Genomic DNA, 17,179 nt, shown 5'->3' on the forward strand with positions numbered 1-17,179 from the left:
GTCTGGTATATATCTGAAACTTGTCCCCTAAACAGGACTCGGAAACTATCTATGTGTACAGTACCAGTCAAAAGTTTGGACACCGACTCATTCCAGGGCTTTTCGTTATTTTTCTATTTTCTACATTACTTTAAGACATGAAGGGGTGGCAGGAAGCCTTGTGGTTAGAGCGTTGGGCCAGTAAGCGAAAGATTGCTAGATCGAATCCCCAAGCTGACAAGGTAAAAAAACACAAGGCAGTTAACCCACTGTTCCTAGGCTGTCATTGTAAATAAGAATTTGTTCTTAACTGACTTGCCTAGTTAAATAAAGCTTAAATAAAAAAATATGTATATATTTTTAATTAAGGTCAGTCAATTTGGGAACATTTCAAGAACTTTGAAAGTTTCTTCAAGTGCAGCCGCAAAAACCATCAAGGGCTATGATGAAACTGGCTCTCATGAGGACCGCCACAGGAAAGGAAGACCTCTGAGTTACCTCTGCTGCAGAGGATACGTTCATTAGAGTTACCAGCCTCAGGAATTGCAGCCCAAATATATGCTTGCCAGAGTTCAAGAAACAGACACATCTCAACCTCAACTGTTCAGAGGAGACTGCATGAATCAGGCCTTCGTGGCCAAATTGCTGCAAAGAAACCACTATTAAAGGACACCAATACAAATAAGAGGCTTGCTTGGGCCAGGAAACACCAGTAATGGACATTAGACCGGTGGAAATCTGTCCTTTGGTCTGATGAGTCCAAATTTCTGATTTTTCGTTCCCAACCGCTATGTCTTTGTGAGATGCAGAGTAGGTGAACGGATGATCTCCGCAATGTGTTGTTTACACCATGAAGCATGGAGGAGGAGGTGTGATGGTGTGGGGGTGCTTTGCTTGTGACACTGTCAGTGATTTATTTAGAATTCAAGGCACACTTAACCAGCATGGCTACCACAGAATTCTGCAGCAATACACCATCCCATCTGGTTTCGCTTAGTGGGACTATAATTTGTTTTTCAACAGGACAATGATCCAACACACCTCCAGGCTGTGTAAGGGCTATTTGACCAAGAAGGAGAGTGGAGTGTGGAATCAGATGACTTGGCCTCCACAATCAACCGACCTCAACCCAATTGAGAGGATTTGGGATGAGTTGGACCGCAGAGTTTTTGGAAAAGCAGCCAACAAGTGCTCAGCATATGTGGGAATTCCTTCAAGATTGTTGGAAAAGCATTCCAGGTGAAGCTGGTTGAGAGAATGCCAGAGTGTGCAAAGCTGTCATCGAGGCAAAGGGTGGCTACTTTGAAGAATCTCAAATATAAAATATATTTTGATATGTTTAACACTTTTTTGATTACTACATGATTCTATTTGTGTTATTTTATAGTTTTGATGTCTTCAGTATTATTCTACAATGTAGAAAATAGTAAAAATAAAGAAAAACCCTTGAATGAGTAGGTGTTTTCAAACTTTTGACTGCAAAGGGGTATTAAGTTCCTCTCAGGAATTCTGTCTTATTTACCCTGTAAATAAGTTTACTCTGTAAACTTGTTATTGTGTGATTGGTCAATGGTGGTTGGTTTTGGGTTGAAGAGTTACACCTTCAGATGTTATAAATGGAATTAAATGCCTTTTGTTGTCTCTCTTATCCTGTATCCCATCCATGGAGGAAGGATCAATTCTCATTTCCTAGGCCAGAGGCCTAGGCATCTCTTTGTTCATGCGTTGTCTTGTAAGTTAACTTTAGACTCTATATGGTTTGAATAATGCCTTGTAATGCTTGTTAATGCTTGTAACTTAAGCTTTATGCCTTGTATGTGAATTCATTCATTATACAATATTTATTAAATATCTGCTTTTGATATAGACAATTCTCAGACCAATTCTTGCTAGACAACGTCAACTCATTGCCTATTGCTTGCTTGTGTATTTGAATTATCTTTATGGAGGCAGATGAACATTTTAGTAGGCTAATTGCTTAGTCATGAGATATATAGAAATTAATGTAAAAATAATTACAGCATTTCATGATTCAACTAAAAGATGTCCACCATGAAATTATTGTCGCATTTACATTGCGTAATTTATTGACAGTCACTAATTAGCACCAGAGATAAAACTTTGTCACAGATGCACACCAGCCGACGGAAGCTAATTGGCGAAAGAAGTTGGCTAGCACTAGCTAGCCTAGACGACTTCAAGACACAAGCATGCTTACTGTTCCTATAGACTTCTAGTTTAGACTTCTGTGGACGCTTGTTAGCACTGGCTCATGAAACTATCTATAACTTCCTTCATACTGGACGCAGAGAAAAAAAACGGTATCCACAATAATATTCTGTTGCAGCTAGCAATGTTAATAAAATAATTATAAATTTTTCTCCAAAAATCCCGCAAAATATTTAAATAAATAAATAAATTTCAGGCCCCCTGCAGTACCCCAGTTTAAAGCTAATTTGTTTTTTTGTAGCCGGCAATCAGTAGATCCTCAACAAGAAGACCAAGTGTAATGTGTAAACCCTGTTTCTCATGTTTCTCATGAAAAATCAATTATTCAACTAAAAATGTTGTTGACAAAAACCTTCACTGGTGAAAATGTACTACATTTATAGGTAATGTATCCAGGGAAGTGTGAATGCTTAATCAAGACACATTGCCTGAATCGTAAAAGTGTCATGTTACACTAGGTTTACCTTCATGGCACTGAAGAAGAATTCCTAAGACAGATACTGAGGGTGTTTCCCAAATGGTACCCTATGCCCTATAGGGCTCTGATCAAAAGCAGTGCACTATGTAGGGAATAGAATGCAATTTGGGACATACACTGACTGACACTATGAAAGTTATTAACTATTAACACCCAGAAGAGAGGCGCTATCTTTCTTGACCTCTCTGTGACCTGTGGTGGAGAGTAAGTCTGAAGGTGTTAGCTCCCCTGGTTAGAAAAGGTAGTACAAATATGTTCATCGTTTCTACAAACTTCCTACTCGTGGTTTGTTAACTAGGATATATTGTTTCATTAATGTCAAATATATTCCTGTGTCTGGCCAAATACCCCTTAAACCCAAACATGGACACAAATTTAAAACAATAGAAGGAAATGATAGGAAGGGGTTGCTACTGGAACTCAAAAGCTACAAGCAAGGCAAACAGAAAGGTGGTGTATATGCTGTACAGCAGGCCCACTGGGTAAACAGAAGCAGACTGGGTCTGTGTGTTTATATTTATGACATCTGCCTCCCTCTCACTCTCTCAAACCTCTTCCACTTCTCTGAGGCTTGGACAAACAGTAGCTAGTGCTTTCATTGCTGCCCACACAGCTGCCCACACATTACTGTTGCTGTATTACTCTTCTCTCTGGGCAAGCTAACTGTACTGCTGGGGATGACTATTATAGGGCTGTTCACTTTTTTTAAAAGTTGGGCAGGGAGAGTTGTAGCTTGCAGCTGTGTCATCGTTTAGCCATTAAACCATAGTGGCCACCCCCTGTTTGATTCCAATTCTGTCGTTGACTTTGTTCTTCTCATTAATGTCTGACCACTGGGACTTTGACTGAACCAGCAGCACAGGAGATTCTGTCTTAGTTGTGTTCTTATCCACAGAGGATGTTGGTGAGGATCCTGGTTCTGCTCTACCTGGCGGGGGCACCAGCCCTAGCACAAACCCTCTGCCAGCCTAGTAAGTTACTCAGATTGATCTAAAGAAGATGCTTATGTCCTCACAATTTCTACTTGTTTTATTGCTTTTGTGTTTGGTTGGTTGTCATTCTTTAGTTTATATTAGTGTTACAAAATGTTATGTTTACAACCTCTTATTGTGTCCCTGAATGTTTATTTTATCTAGTTCGCCAAATATCTGTAGTTTAATGTAGGGAGAGAGAGACTGTGCAATACTTGTCAGCTGATCAGAGTTTTCTTGAGGAAGAAGTTCACGTGAATGAGTATGGTTATAATGAGTATTTTCATGATTTAAATGGTGTTTGATGCTGTTCTGTTGTTTATGCATTGTCATGTACTACTTAGAGGTTTCTAGTTCAACAGGGAATGTTTGAGTGGACACAGAGTAAATACTGTATGGTTGTACAGATAGTTCTTTATCAGGACGGTTTGAGGAACACTTTGTGAGGGATGTCCTATTTACTGTTGGTTTCATTGTCGTGATTCTTTTTTTGTTGGACTATTTTTGACCTATCAACCCATGTGATTCAAGCCCACAGGTTTGTGTCCTCTAAAAGAAAGTGTGTTCTTGTACACTCATGGTGAATCCAAAGATTATTCAAATGTGTTTTAGACGGGGGTGAGAATCACTCATCAAGATAAGTCTTATTCTGTCTGTAGATGCATCAAATGGCTACAGAGTGCGAATCAGCATCAAAACTGCTTTGGGAAATCAGGCCGTACGTACTATACTTCCAAGTGTTCTCTCACATCATGGGTCCGATATGAAGTTTGAAATACAACATGTAGAACTACATTGTGCTGGGTGATGAAATGTCCTTTTTTTGTCTGCAGTATGAATGGAATGAGAATGAAATGTTCCTTTTCCGAGCAACTATGGCCTTTGCCATGAGGAGGTACTATAAAACAGAAACTTACAAGTAAGAAAATCTACAGTTCCCTAAACTTGTGCCATATATTTGAACTGAAATCAAAGCACAGTGTTGTACAGCATAATGTTTTTTCCACTTCCTGCAAAGATGAATTTCCAGCATTCCTGTGTGCATATTTTATATTTTATGACTTCTGTTCAAGTCAATAAAAATGTATTCCTGGTGTGTTGGTGTAATGCTGACAACATGGCATTCATGGTATTATGATGTTTGTGGGACTTTTCCAGTGTCGACAACATTATCGTGTGTAATCAGACTCGGAGGGTGTCCTTCTGGTTTGTGGTGATATCACCAGAAAACCCCACCATGCTTATTCCTAAGGCAGATGTGGAAAAAGCTGTGAGGTAATTTCTTGGTCTACTTTAAAAGGAAAATATCCTGGTATACACCTGTAGATGAACTGAACTCTGAAGTAAAAAGGTGAACCTAAACAGCCACCTGAGTATCTGATAGATAAAACAGAAAATAGATATTATGCTTACAATCTGAACCACAAGGCAAGTGGTATTTACACAGATTCAGAGACCTGTAAAAGGTGAGATTTACCAATTGGACTTAAAGTAACCCATTCCATGCTTTTTTTAAATTTTACCAGGCAAGTCAGTTCAGAACAAATTCTTATTTTCAATGACAGCCTAGGAACAGTGGGTTAACTGCCTTGTTCAAGGGCAGAACGACAGATTTGTACCTTGTCAAGTCAGGGATTTGAACTTGCAACCTTTCTGTTACTATCCCAGCGCTCTAACCACTACGCTACCCTGCCGTCCCATGTCTAATAGCATGTCAAGGCATCGCATCAACAACGCCTTCCTCCTGACAGATAGGACTCTGGAGTTTCTGGGCATCTACCCCACACTGGCAGAACCAGTCAACCCTGACACCCCTCCCTGGCTCATCGTGTTTGGAGTGGTCATAGGGGCTGTGTTTGCTGGAATCATCGCCCTGCTCGTATCCTCTCTGCTTCAAAAGAGACGGTGAGTCCACCCTTTGACAATACTTCTGTCTCTCTGTTGATAATGCTGTGTTTTGTTATTGAACTATGGCTTATTCTAACCCAGGAAAGAGAAAGGGATGATGGAGGATGGACAGGATGAAGAGGACAGGCAGATGAAAGGAGTGGAGAATGGCATCAACCTGGACGGCATCTACAACAGAGGATTCACAGATGACGATCGCTTCACAAAGCTGTAAAGGCTTCCCCTGTATAATGCTACCAAGAACAGGGTGGGCCAAGAGACACTAAAAACCCTTACAAATAGACTTTCATGGACTGTGTCTACAGTTTAAAACGGCATTTGCTGTTTATTTTGGTTGTGTTTAAAACAATTTTGTGCCCAATAGAAATACATGATAAATTATGTATTGTGTCATTTTGGAGTCACTTTTATTGTAAATAAGAATATAATATATTTTTAAACACTTCTACATTAATGTGGATGCGACCATTTATATTGGGCACAAAATAATATGAAAGACAACCAAAACAAACAGCAAATGCATTCAACAAGTTTGTAAAGTCACAAGCTTGATGTAATCATTGCATGCTAGGAATATGGGACCAAAAACTAAACTTTGGACTATTTTTAATAATACACATAGGTATAGGTGAATTTGTCCCAATACTTTTGGTCCCCTAAAATGGGGGCGACTATGTACAAAAAGTGCTGTAATTTCTAAACGGATCACCCAAAAGTGATGTATATACCCACAAATTAAAGCTGACATTCTGCACTTTAACCTCATAGTCATTGTATCATTTCAAATCCAAAGTGCTGGAGTAAAGAGCCAAAACAACAACAATTGAAACTTTGAAACTTTCAATTGAAAATACATTCTTAAACCATGAAGTTACCAAGTACTTCAGAGACAAAAAGAAGTGACAAATGTGTCACTGTCCCAATACCTTTGGAGCTCGCTGTAAGTAAAAAAAAAATGCTTTTGAGATAGGCTATAGCGAACACAACACCTTTCAGATCTGTTTTATCCATGGCTTTAGTTAAGCATTTCTGCAAACCGAGTAGGTGGCATCTGGTCAACAATTGTAATGTATATTTCAAAATAATGGTCAAATTATAGAATCCCTTAATAAACAGTGATCTTGTTCATTTAGAGTACTTTAGAGTACTTCATTCGAGTACTTCTTATCAATCACAAATCTGAAAATAATGAAAACGTAGCTACAGAGAGGCACAAATATATCCGAGAGGGAGGAGAACCACCATGATAATTGATTTACATGTAACTAAGAAATGATTGATGTAATGTCTTCGCTAGCTCCAGCATCTAGTTAAGCGTTAACCACCTATTGAAGTTGTTTACTGCTTTGTTTTGCACAATGTGATCAAATGAAGAAGAACACCAGAACAGATGGGTTTAAATGTCGAATATGTACATTTCCAGTCATTGTTTTAAAGAGCACCCATTTTGATTTTATATTGTTTGTTATGAAAATCTATTGTGTGAATCAGAGGAAATACAAATAAACTGTCATTTAGATATGTCTCTTCCTTGGCTATTGCGGAATCTCTCTTTCAACCTCTCTAGTCTGTTGAGATTAAAACAGGTTAAACATCATTAAGGACTACCTCTTTATTCAGCTACAGCACATGGAGAATGATTAAAGGCAAAGGGGGATACCTCGTCCGTTGTAAAACGGAATGCCTTCAACTGAAATGTGTCTTTCAAAAGTTAACCCAACCCTCTCAATCAGAGAGGTGCTGGGGGCTGCCATAAATCGACATCCACGTCTTCGGTGCCCGGGGAACAGTGGGTTAACTGCCTTGCTCAGTGGGAGAACGACAGATTTTTACCTTGTCATGGACACACGATGGAACACAGAAACACATTCAGTCAGTGGCTGCAATTACACATGCATATGTGGTAGATGAGGTGTCAAATGTAACACGATTTGAATTTTACACGCTGTTCTAAACCAGTTCCTCAGCAATAATGAAATGGCTAAATGGGTGGCTCTTATCTTCCTTAATTAAATATCTCTGATGGGTAGGTCTTCTACCAGTTCCAGCTCTGGGTCCTTTTATTTATTTTGATCAAATGTAGCATCAGCATCAGCAACTCTAATGCAGCTGGCAACAAACTCAAGTGTGCTGTTCAATTACCTTTGATCCATGTTACAAAGGGAAAGCTTCTGTGATTAATTGATTTGAGAACACCAAAACAACAACATTGGAAAGTGACAGTGTAAGCTAGCTAGTCCTACAATTTTGATGATTCAATACATTTGAGGATTGTTATTAGCGTTTCACTAATATATAATTGAAAATGTAACTTCTTAACTCAGGAAATAGCTAACAATAGCTTTGTTGTTTTTGACCTGGGTAAATTGAAAAGCTAGCTAACTAGATATATACTGTATCTAACTGTAGCTAGCTAGCTAACATTAGATAGCCACGTAGCTAACTAGCTATGTTCAATAAAGTTAAAGAGAAAGAACACTGACAAATATCATACCTAGCTAAAACCAGAGCAGAAAAAGAAGACTGTCACAGATACAGTAGTGTCTAGCTAACTGTCATGTGTTTCGGTCTGTTTCTGTACCTGTCATCCTCCATCTCATCTGCTTTGTTTTTGTTTTCTCCCTATCTCAGATTATACTCTTTGGTCCTTCTGGGTAGATACCCATGTGGACCTACCACTTCAAAGGCAATGTGTGAGTTTCCTGATCAAAAATCGTGAAATTGATTGATGAGTTGCAAGCTAGTGATGGCTTTAGGCTATGTTCTTCTCTAAATCCTCTCCAATTCTTACACAAATTACATTTCAGCCATGTCTTTTCAGATTTATAATAATATCACGTATTTCCCTACAGGGAAGTGGTGTTGGATGCAAGAGGAGAGAAAAACAATGGACATACTCACTTCTCTACATGACCAGGGGATCCAGATTGGAGTGGCATCACAGTTAGTTCACACAGGGATCAACTGCATGCTATTTTATTTTATAATCTGATTAAATATCTATGTAAAACTTGTTTAGACAATGGCAATTTCTGTTATTAGCCTCTAGATGGGTAATTCTTTGAAATAACATGCCAGCAATGTAAATTATTTAAATGTTCCTTCTATTCCCCAGCACAGGGGAAGTGGATGGAGCCAATCAGCTGTTGTCTCTCTTCAATTTCAACCAATACATATCCTTCAAGGAAATATACCCATGGTCAAAGGTCCCTTACTTCAAAAAGTACGCATCTAAATTTGAGATTATACGACCACTGCCACCGGTCCTGAACGATTCTTCTGTCTTCAACACAAATACTGTTAGTTGGAGAATGGAAGTGTGTGTTTGTGTGTTTCAAATCAAATCACATTTTATTTGGCACATGCTTCATAATCAACAGGTGTAGACTAACAGTGAAATCCTTACTTACGGGCCCTTCCCAACAATGCAGAGAGAGAGAAAATAGAGAAAAGTCATAACACGTCATAATAAAAGTAATAATAAATACCCAATTAGTAACAATAACGTGGCCATATTGACACAGGGTACTAGTACCGGGTCGATATGCAGTGGTACATGGTAACTGAGGTAGATATGTACATAGAACTATGAATAAAGGCAACAAGATAGATCATAAACAGTAGCAACAGGGTATGTGATGAGTCAAGAGTTAGTGCAGAAAGGGTCAATGCAGATAGTCCGGTTAGCTATTTGGTTAATTATTTAGCTAAATATTTAGCAGTCTTATGGCTTGGGTGTCTTGTGACTTGGGTGGCTGGAGACTTTGACCATTTTTAAGGCCTTCCTCTGACACTGCCTAGCATACAGGTCCTGGGTGGCAGGGAGCTCGACTCCAGTGATGTACGCATTACCCTCCATAGGGCCTTGAGGTCAGATGCCAAGCAGTTGCCATACCAAGCGGTGATGCAGCCAGACAAGATGCTCTCAATGGTGCAGCTGTAAAACGTTTTGAGGATCTGAGGACCCAATGCCAATTACTTTCAGCCTCCTGAGGGGGAAGAGGCATTGTCATGCCCTCTTCACGACTGTGTTGGTGTGTGTGGACCATGATAGATCCTTAGTGATGTGGACACCGAGGAACTTGAACCTCTCGACCCGCTCCACTAACGCCCTGTCAATGTGAATGGGCTGTGCTTCGCGCTCTGTTTCCTGTAGTCCACGATCAGCTCCTTTGTCTTGCTGACGTTGAGGGAGAGGTTGTTGTCCTGGCACCACACTACCAGGTCTCTGACCTCCTCCCTATAGGCTGTCTTATCATCATCGGTGATCAGGCCTACCACCGCCGTGTCGTCAGCAAACTTGATGTTGTTGGAGTCGTGGGGGCAACGCAGTCGTGGGTGAACAGGGAGTACAGGAAGGGACTAAGCACGCACCCCTGAGGGGTCCCTGTGTTGAGGGTCAGCGTGGCTGATATGTTGTTGCCTACCCTCACCACTTGGAGATGGCTCATCAGGAAGTCCAGGATCCAGTTTCAGAGGGAGATGTTCAGTCCCAGGGTCCTTAGGTTAGTGATGAGCTTGGATGATACTAGGGTGTTGAATGCTGAGCTGTCGTCAATGAACAACATTCTCATATATGTGTTCCTCTTGTCCAGGTGGGAGAGGACAGTGTGGAGTGCAATTCAAATTGCGTTATCTGTGGATCCGTTCAGGGCGGTGTGTGAATTGGGGTGGGTCCAGGCTATCTGGGATGATCGTGTTGATGTGAGACATGACCAGCCTTTCAAAGTGTTTCATGGCTACAGATGTGAGCGCTACAGGGCGATAGTAATTTAGACATGTTACCTTGGTGTTCTTGGGCACAGGGACTATGGTGGTCTGCTTAAAACATGTAGGTATAACAGACTGGGTCAGGGAGAGTTTAAAAAATGGCAGTGTAGACACTTGCCATTGGTCAGTGCATGCTCTGACTATGCGTCCTGGTAATCCGTCTGTTCTTGTGAATGTTGACCTGTTTAAAAGGTCTTACTCACATCGGCTCTTATATCATGCTTGCTTCAAAGCTGCCATACAAAGCAATTAGCTCGTCTGGTAGGCTCAGGTTACTGGTAAGCTCACAGCTGGGTTTCCCTTTGTAATCCGTGAGAGTTTGCAAGCCCTGCCACATCCGAGGAGCATCAGAACCAGGGTAGTAGGATTCGTTTTTAGTCCTGTGTTTTTTGCTTTGCCTGTTTGATGGCTCGTCAGAGGTCGTAGTGGGAGGATAGAGTTATGGTCAGATTTGCCAAATGGAGGGCGAAAGAGCTTTGTAACCGTTTGTGTGTGTGGAGTAAATGTGATCTAGAGTTTAGTCTCCTCTAGTTGCACATGTGACATGCTTGCAGAAATGAGGTAAAAACCAATTTCAGTTTCCTTGCAGTAAAATCACCGGCCAATAGGAGCCCCTCCTCTGGATGAGCATGTTATTGTTTTGTTTGTGTCCTTATGTCCTATACAGTTTGTTGAGTGCGGTCTTAGTGCCAGCAACAATTTGTGGTGATAAATAGATATATAATATAGATGAAAACTCTCTTGTGAAATACACTGAACAAAAATATAAAGGCAACATGTAAAGTGTTGGTCCCATGTTTCAGCTAAAATAAAATATCCCAGAAATTGTCCATACTGCACAAAAAGCATATTTCTCAAATTTTGTGGACACGTTTGTTTACATCCCTGTTAGTGAGTATTTCTCCTTCACTAAGATAATCCACCTGACAGGTGTGGCATATCAAGAAGCTAATTAAACAGCATGATCATTACACAGGTGCACTTTGAGCTGGGGACAATAAAAGACCACTAAAATGTGCAGTTTTGTCACACAACACAATGCCACAGATGTCTCAAGTTGAGGTAGCATGCAATTGTCATGTTGACTGCAGGAATGTCCACCAGAGCTGTTGCCAGATAATTGAATGGTCATTTCTCTACCATAAGCTGCCTCCAACATAATTTAAAATTATTTGGCAGTATGTCCAACTGGCAGACCACGTGTATGATGTCATGTGGGCGAGCGGTTTGCTAATGTTAACATTGTGAACAGAGTGCCACATGGTGGCGGTGGGGTTATGGTATGGGCAGGCATAAGCTACAGACAACGAACACAATTGCATTTTATCTATGGCAATTTGAATTCACAGAGATACCGTGATGAGATCCCGAGGCCCATTGTCGTGCCTGTCATCTGCCACAATCAACTCATGTTTCAGCATGATAATGCACGGCCCCATGTCGCAAGGATCTATACACAATTTCTGGAATGTCCCAGTTCTTCTATGGCCTGCATACTCACCAAACATGTCACCCATTGAGCATGTTTGGGATGTTCTGGATCAACGTTTATGACAGCCTGTTCCAGTTTCAACCGATACCCAACAACTTCATACAGCCATTGAAGAGGAGTGGGACAACATTCCATAGCCCACAATCAACAGCCTAATCCACACTTTGCGAAGGAGATGTGGGGTGGTCACATCAGATACTGACTGGTTTTCTGATACACGCCCCTAAAATTTTTTAAAGGTATTTGGGACCAATAGATGCATATCTCCATTCCCAGCCATGTGAAATCCATAGAATAGGGCCTAATTTATTTATTTCAATCGACTGATTTCCTTATATGAACTGTAACTCACTAAAATCTTTAACATTTTGCCATTTATATTTTTGTCCAGTATATTATGGTCTACAGCTTATCGTGACAGAATCTAACTCATGCGAGCAGAACCATGAGACTTCCTTATTAGATATCGAGCACCAGCTGAAAGACATACCCCTTCCCTCCTAACCTTACCCGATGCTGCCGTACAGTCTTGACGATGCATAGAAACAGGATCAGAGAAACAGGATATTACAGTTCAGGTCCCATTGATAGAATAGTCTCAAACAGATCTTGTCCAATTTGTTCTCCAGTGATTATACTATACGTTCGCCAATAGAACGGAGGATAGAGGCAGATTATTTATACGCCAACATAGTTTCGATAGGGTGCCCACACGCTGGCCTCTCTTGCGCCGCCTTTTCCGAGTCTCGAGGTTTAGTTCCTGGTCCGGGGTGTGCAGTATTTCCTGCGTCACCGACTCAAGAAGAAGTCTTCATTCAAATCGAGGTTAGTGACAACTGTCCAGAAGCGGTTTTGGGTCATAGGAAACGATGGCAGAAACTTTATGTACAAAAAAAGTTAGGATTAGCGCAAATAAAAACCACACACAATAGCAGAAACGGCAGCTACCCTTTTCGGCGACATTCTTTCATGTTTGTGTTTACGCTTTGAGTTTATGGGTAACTGGTCGTCAAAGTGTGTTTGTAGTGGAACTCACTGTCATTGTGTCTTTGTTCAGGCTCCAGGCAGACAGTGGATTCAAGTTTCAGTGAGATGATTTTCTTTGATGCTGAACATAGGAACATCAAAGACGTCATTCGACTAGGTACTTTACACCTCCATAAAGTATATAATCTCAAACCAATTTATAACTTCATGAAGTCCACTCTAACTTCCAAAGTCATTCAAATACATACACAACAGAGAAAAGATATCGATGATTTCAAAATTATTCTATACCATGAGTGTCATGACATCTGTTTTGGAGTATAGCAACTTAGCAACTGTTTCGAACTGGCTCGTAGCTTTTAACAAAAAGGGAGACAACGTGGAGATATATTTTTATTAAATAAAGTCAACAAAACTCAGCAAAAAAAAAGAAACGTCCTCTCGCTGTCAACTGTGTTTATTTTCAGAACTTAACATGTGTAAATATTTGTATGAACATAACAAGATTCAACAAATGAGACATAAACTGAACAAGTTCCACAGACATGTGACTAACAGAAATGAAATAATTTGTCCCTGAACAAAGGGGGGGTCAAAATCAAAATTAACAGTTAGTGTCTGGTGTGGCCACCAGCTGCATTAAGTACTGCAGTACATCTCCTCCTCATGGACTGCACCAGATTTGCCAGTTCTTGCTGTGAGATATTACCCCACTCTTCCACCAAGGCACCTGCAAGTTCCCGTACATTTCTGGGGGGGGAATGGCCCTAGCCCTCACCCTCCGATACAACAGGTCCCAGACGTGCTCAATGGGATTGAGATCTGGGCTCTTCTCTGGCCAAGGTAGAACACTGACATTCCTGTCTTGCAGGAAATCACGCACAGAACAAGCAGAATGGCTGATGGCATTGCCATGCTTGAGGGTAATGTCAGGATGATCCTGCAGGAAGTGGACCACATGAAGGAGGAGGATTTCTTCCCTGTAACACACAGCATTGAGATTGCCTGCAATGACAACAAGCTCAGTCCGATGATGCTGTGACACACCGCCCCAGACCATGACGAACCCTCCACCTCCAAATTGATCCCGCTCCAGAGTACAGGCCTCGGAGTAACATTCATTCCTTCGACGATTAACGAGAATCCGACCATCACCCCTGGTGAGACACTTTTTTCCAGTCCTGTTTGGTCCAGTGACGGTGGGTTTGTGCCCATAGATGACGTTGTTGCCGGTGATGTCTGGTGAGGACCTGCCTTACAACAGGCCTACAAGCCCTCAGTCCAGCCTCTCTCAGTCTATTGCAGACAGTCTGAGCACTGATGGAGGGATTGTGCGTTCCTGGTGTAACTCGGGCAGCTGTTGTTGCTGTCCTGTACCTGTCCCGCAGGTGTGATGTACCGATCCTGTGCAGGTGTTGTTACACGTGGTCTGCCACTGCAAGGATGATCAGCTGTCCATCCTGTCTCCCTGTAGCTCTGTCTTAGGCATCTCACAGTACGGATATTGCAATTTATTGCCCTGACCACATCTACTTGGTTCTGCAAATCCACTTTTGTGAGTCAAAACATACTCCTCCACCACAGTCTTCACTTTTCGGTCGCTAATGTACGTGGCTATTCGATCAGGGATTGTGTCCTTAAATTGCTCTAGCATAATCAGATCACACAGCCCCTGGAAAGTCGTAACCGCAGAGGCAGAACACCAGCGATTCATCTGTGTAGATAACTTATGCACAAACTCAATATGAGTCTGTTTATCAGCCCCTTTTAAAGTTCTAAATCATTGACGGTAGCCTCAGGAACCAATTGGTAAATCTGTAGCACAGCCATTTTAACCTTAGCATAGCTGAGACTGTCGGCTACACCAAGAGCTGAATATGCTTCCTGCGCTTTACCAGTCAACACACACTGCAACATTAAAGTGAGATCAGAATTAGGCCAAGTCCTAGCGTAAGCAACACACTCAAACAACGAAAATAAGTCTTAGTGTCCTCCTCATTAAATTTTGTCAACAGCTGTAAGTTTCCCACAATATCATATGTGTCCGGGGCACGAACGAGCGACCCCTAGCTAAATCAGGGTCACCTTCCCTAAGCAAACTCTCCCCCAAGAGCTTTCCTTCTCTAACCAATTCTAGCCACTCTTGTTGCAGCTTGATTTTAGCACGCTCCAAATCCTGTTTAAATTCCTTTTCATGCTTAACACAATCAGCATGCTCCAAATCCTGTTTAAGTTCCAATTCCTTTCCATGCTTAACACGATCATGCTCTAGCTGTAACAGCTGAAAAAGACTACTAGGCTAACAGATGGAGCGGCCAATGTAACGAAATGGGGAGATGGCTGGGGAGGTGGCGATTCCTCAGCAAAGTCTGCCCCAGTGATACCTACGAGTCTGCCAATCTCCATCAGATTGGCCTTCAATATCAATCTAACATCATTTCTTTGATGTATATCACTAATTTCAACCTAGTAGTGTTCAGCGATATTCAACAGCTGTTCTTTAGTACATAATTCTAACAGTTCCTCTGATGGAACGCAAATGAACTTGTCTACATTAGACGCCATAGTCACAAGTAACTGCAAAAAATTTTTTTTGCTCTGCCCCTCTGCTGAGCACACCAGACCAAACCACAACAAGAGAAGCACCAATCAAACTGGGCACCACAGGAGAGAGACGAGATATATCAGGAGCTTCTCCAAATCCTACAATAACGCAACCCTAGTCTTGGTGCGAATTTGCGATGCCCAACGTATTCCAAAGTGGAACATGTCGCTAAGCCTAACAGGGGAAAAGACAGGCTATAGCTCCGGGTCGCAAATAGCACTACCCTACCCAAATCTCCCACTTAGGTACACAGGGGATTGAACTGACCTTCTCGGACCGATGTCACAACAGCGAGTAGAGCAAGAGCTTCCAGCCTGGGCAGGCGCCTGGAAACTAACCAATGTTACTCTCCCCAACGCAGCATACAACCAACTAACCACCGCAGTGGCAAGTTTACCAAACAAAAAAGGCAACCAACCCTGGCCCTACCAAACAGCGCAACTCAAAGAAAGTTGTAACAAGAGATGCAAACAAAGCACCTCCAGTGTTTATCAAACAGTGACTTCACGTTTTCTCCCCAACAAAATACTCATATCAGTTAGCCTAACGACACGAGTAGTAATCCTACTTACATACTTTACAAGCCTGTTTGATGACATCATCGGACAACCAAAATCACGGATACGCCTCGGAGGCACTATGCCGAACACTTATAAGACTAGGCAGTGAATATCAACCAAAGCGCTTCCCAATTAGCATTAACCCATAATGCAACAAAATACTAAACGCCAAAATGTAGCATCCAACCTTATGATCCCGGACGAGCCCCCACTTGTTACACACCGGCTCGAGGCCCATAACAAAGAGGGAGAAAACCATTTTCATTAAATAAAGTAAACCATATCCAAGTAATAATGGAATGTGTAGTCAGTAGTGTGAGTGGATGCATGCACAGATGGTGATAATGAGGCGTGTTGAGAGATGCCAAAACAAATTAACATAAAGAAGCCTCAAAATGCCACAACCAAAAATAACAGTGTGTCTGCATGAAGAGAGTCTCCTCAATGTATGGGGGAAAGGTGTATTTATCCCTGGGACACACCTGGGCCCAGGTGTGTCCCATTTCGCTGACGACCCTCCCGGCTCCGCCCACCAACAAGAACAAAGAGAAAGAATTTTGCAGACAGATTGGGAGGGTCGTCACACAAGTATGTTACATAAACCGTTCACTCCCAAAGGAGATAACAAGACGAGTAACTTTACTTTAATTTACCCTCAGGTGTGCAGTGTGTTCTGGTTCCTAAAAGAGTGACTATGAGACTAGTGGTTGAAGAGATTCTACAGTTCTCCCAGGGTGCAAAATGAGTACTTGAGGACAGAGTTGACGCATTGATGCAATACATAGACTTGACCTCTGTGGGCAGTGTTGCACTGCCACAAACCTAAATATCAGCACTTCACTGTTTTCAACATTACTACACATTTTATGTGTATAACCAACATAATGTTGGATCAGTTTGGCCAGAGCCATGCAATATATGTGTTTTATACTGTATAAAACACTCGTCCTTTATACTGTATAAAACACAACTGTACAGTCATGGTAATCACTTCCCTCATATTTTGTCAACTCTTTGTCATTAGTTTGGTATTGATGTAAATACTCAACTCGTCCTTTCTTTCATTTACTGTTAGGACCATTCTCTAATTGGGCCCTAGACTTTTCATTCACAGTTTTCTTTTAATCCTCTTTCTCGTTGCCATCTCTGTTCTTCTTGTAAGCCCCGGGTCAATCTCCACGCCTCATTTTTCACCCCAAA

At 41.5% G+C, this 17,179-nt stretch overlaps 1 protein-coding gene and 1 pseudogene across 1 annotated transcript; both read left to right on the forward strand.

The window, feature by feature from the left end:
- Positions 1 to 3,384: 3,384 nt before the first annotated feature.
- LOC109898004 (collectrin) lies at positions 3,385 to 7,162 on the forward strand. Its single transcript, XM_020492726.1, has 6 exons — positions 3,385 to 3,657; positions 4,317 to 4,375; positions 4,491 to 4,576; positions 4,816 to 4,932; positions 5,368 to 5,562; positions 5,647 to 7,162. Exons 1-6 carry the CDS (start codon positions 3,585 to 3,587, stop codon positions 5,777 to 5,779), a joined length of 663 nt encoding a protein of 220 aa, XP_020348315.1. The 5' UTR covers positions 3,385 to 3,584; the 3' UTR covers positions 5,780 to 7,162.
- A 1,269-nt stretch (positions 7,163 to 8,431) lies between these two features.
- LOC109897648 (magnesium-dependent phosphatase 1-like) lies at positions 8,432 to 16,724 on the forward strand (annotated as a pseudogene).
- Positions 16,725 to 17,179: the final 455 nt, after the last annotated feature.

This window comes from Oncorhynchus kisutch, linkage group LG10, assembly GCF_002021735.2.
Source record: "Oncorhynchus kisutch isolate 150728-3 linkage group LG10, Okis_V2, whole genome shotgun sequence".
Taxonomy (NCBI): domain Eukaryota; kingdom Metazoa; phylum Chordata; class Actinopteri; order Salmoniformes; family Salmonidae; genus Oncorhynchus; species Oncorhynchus kisutch.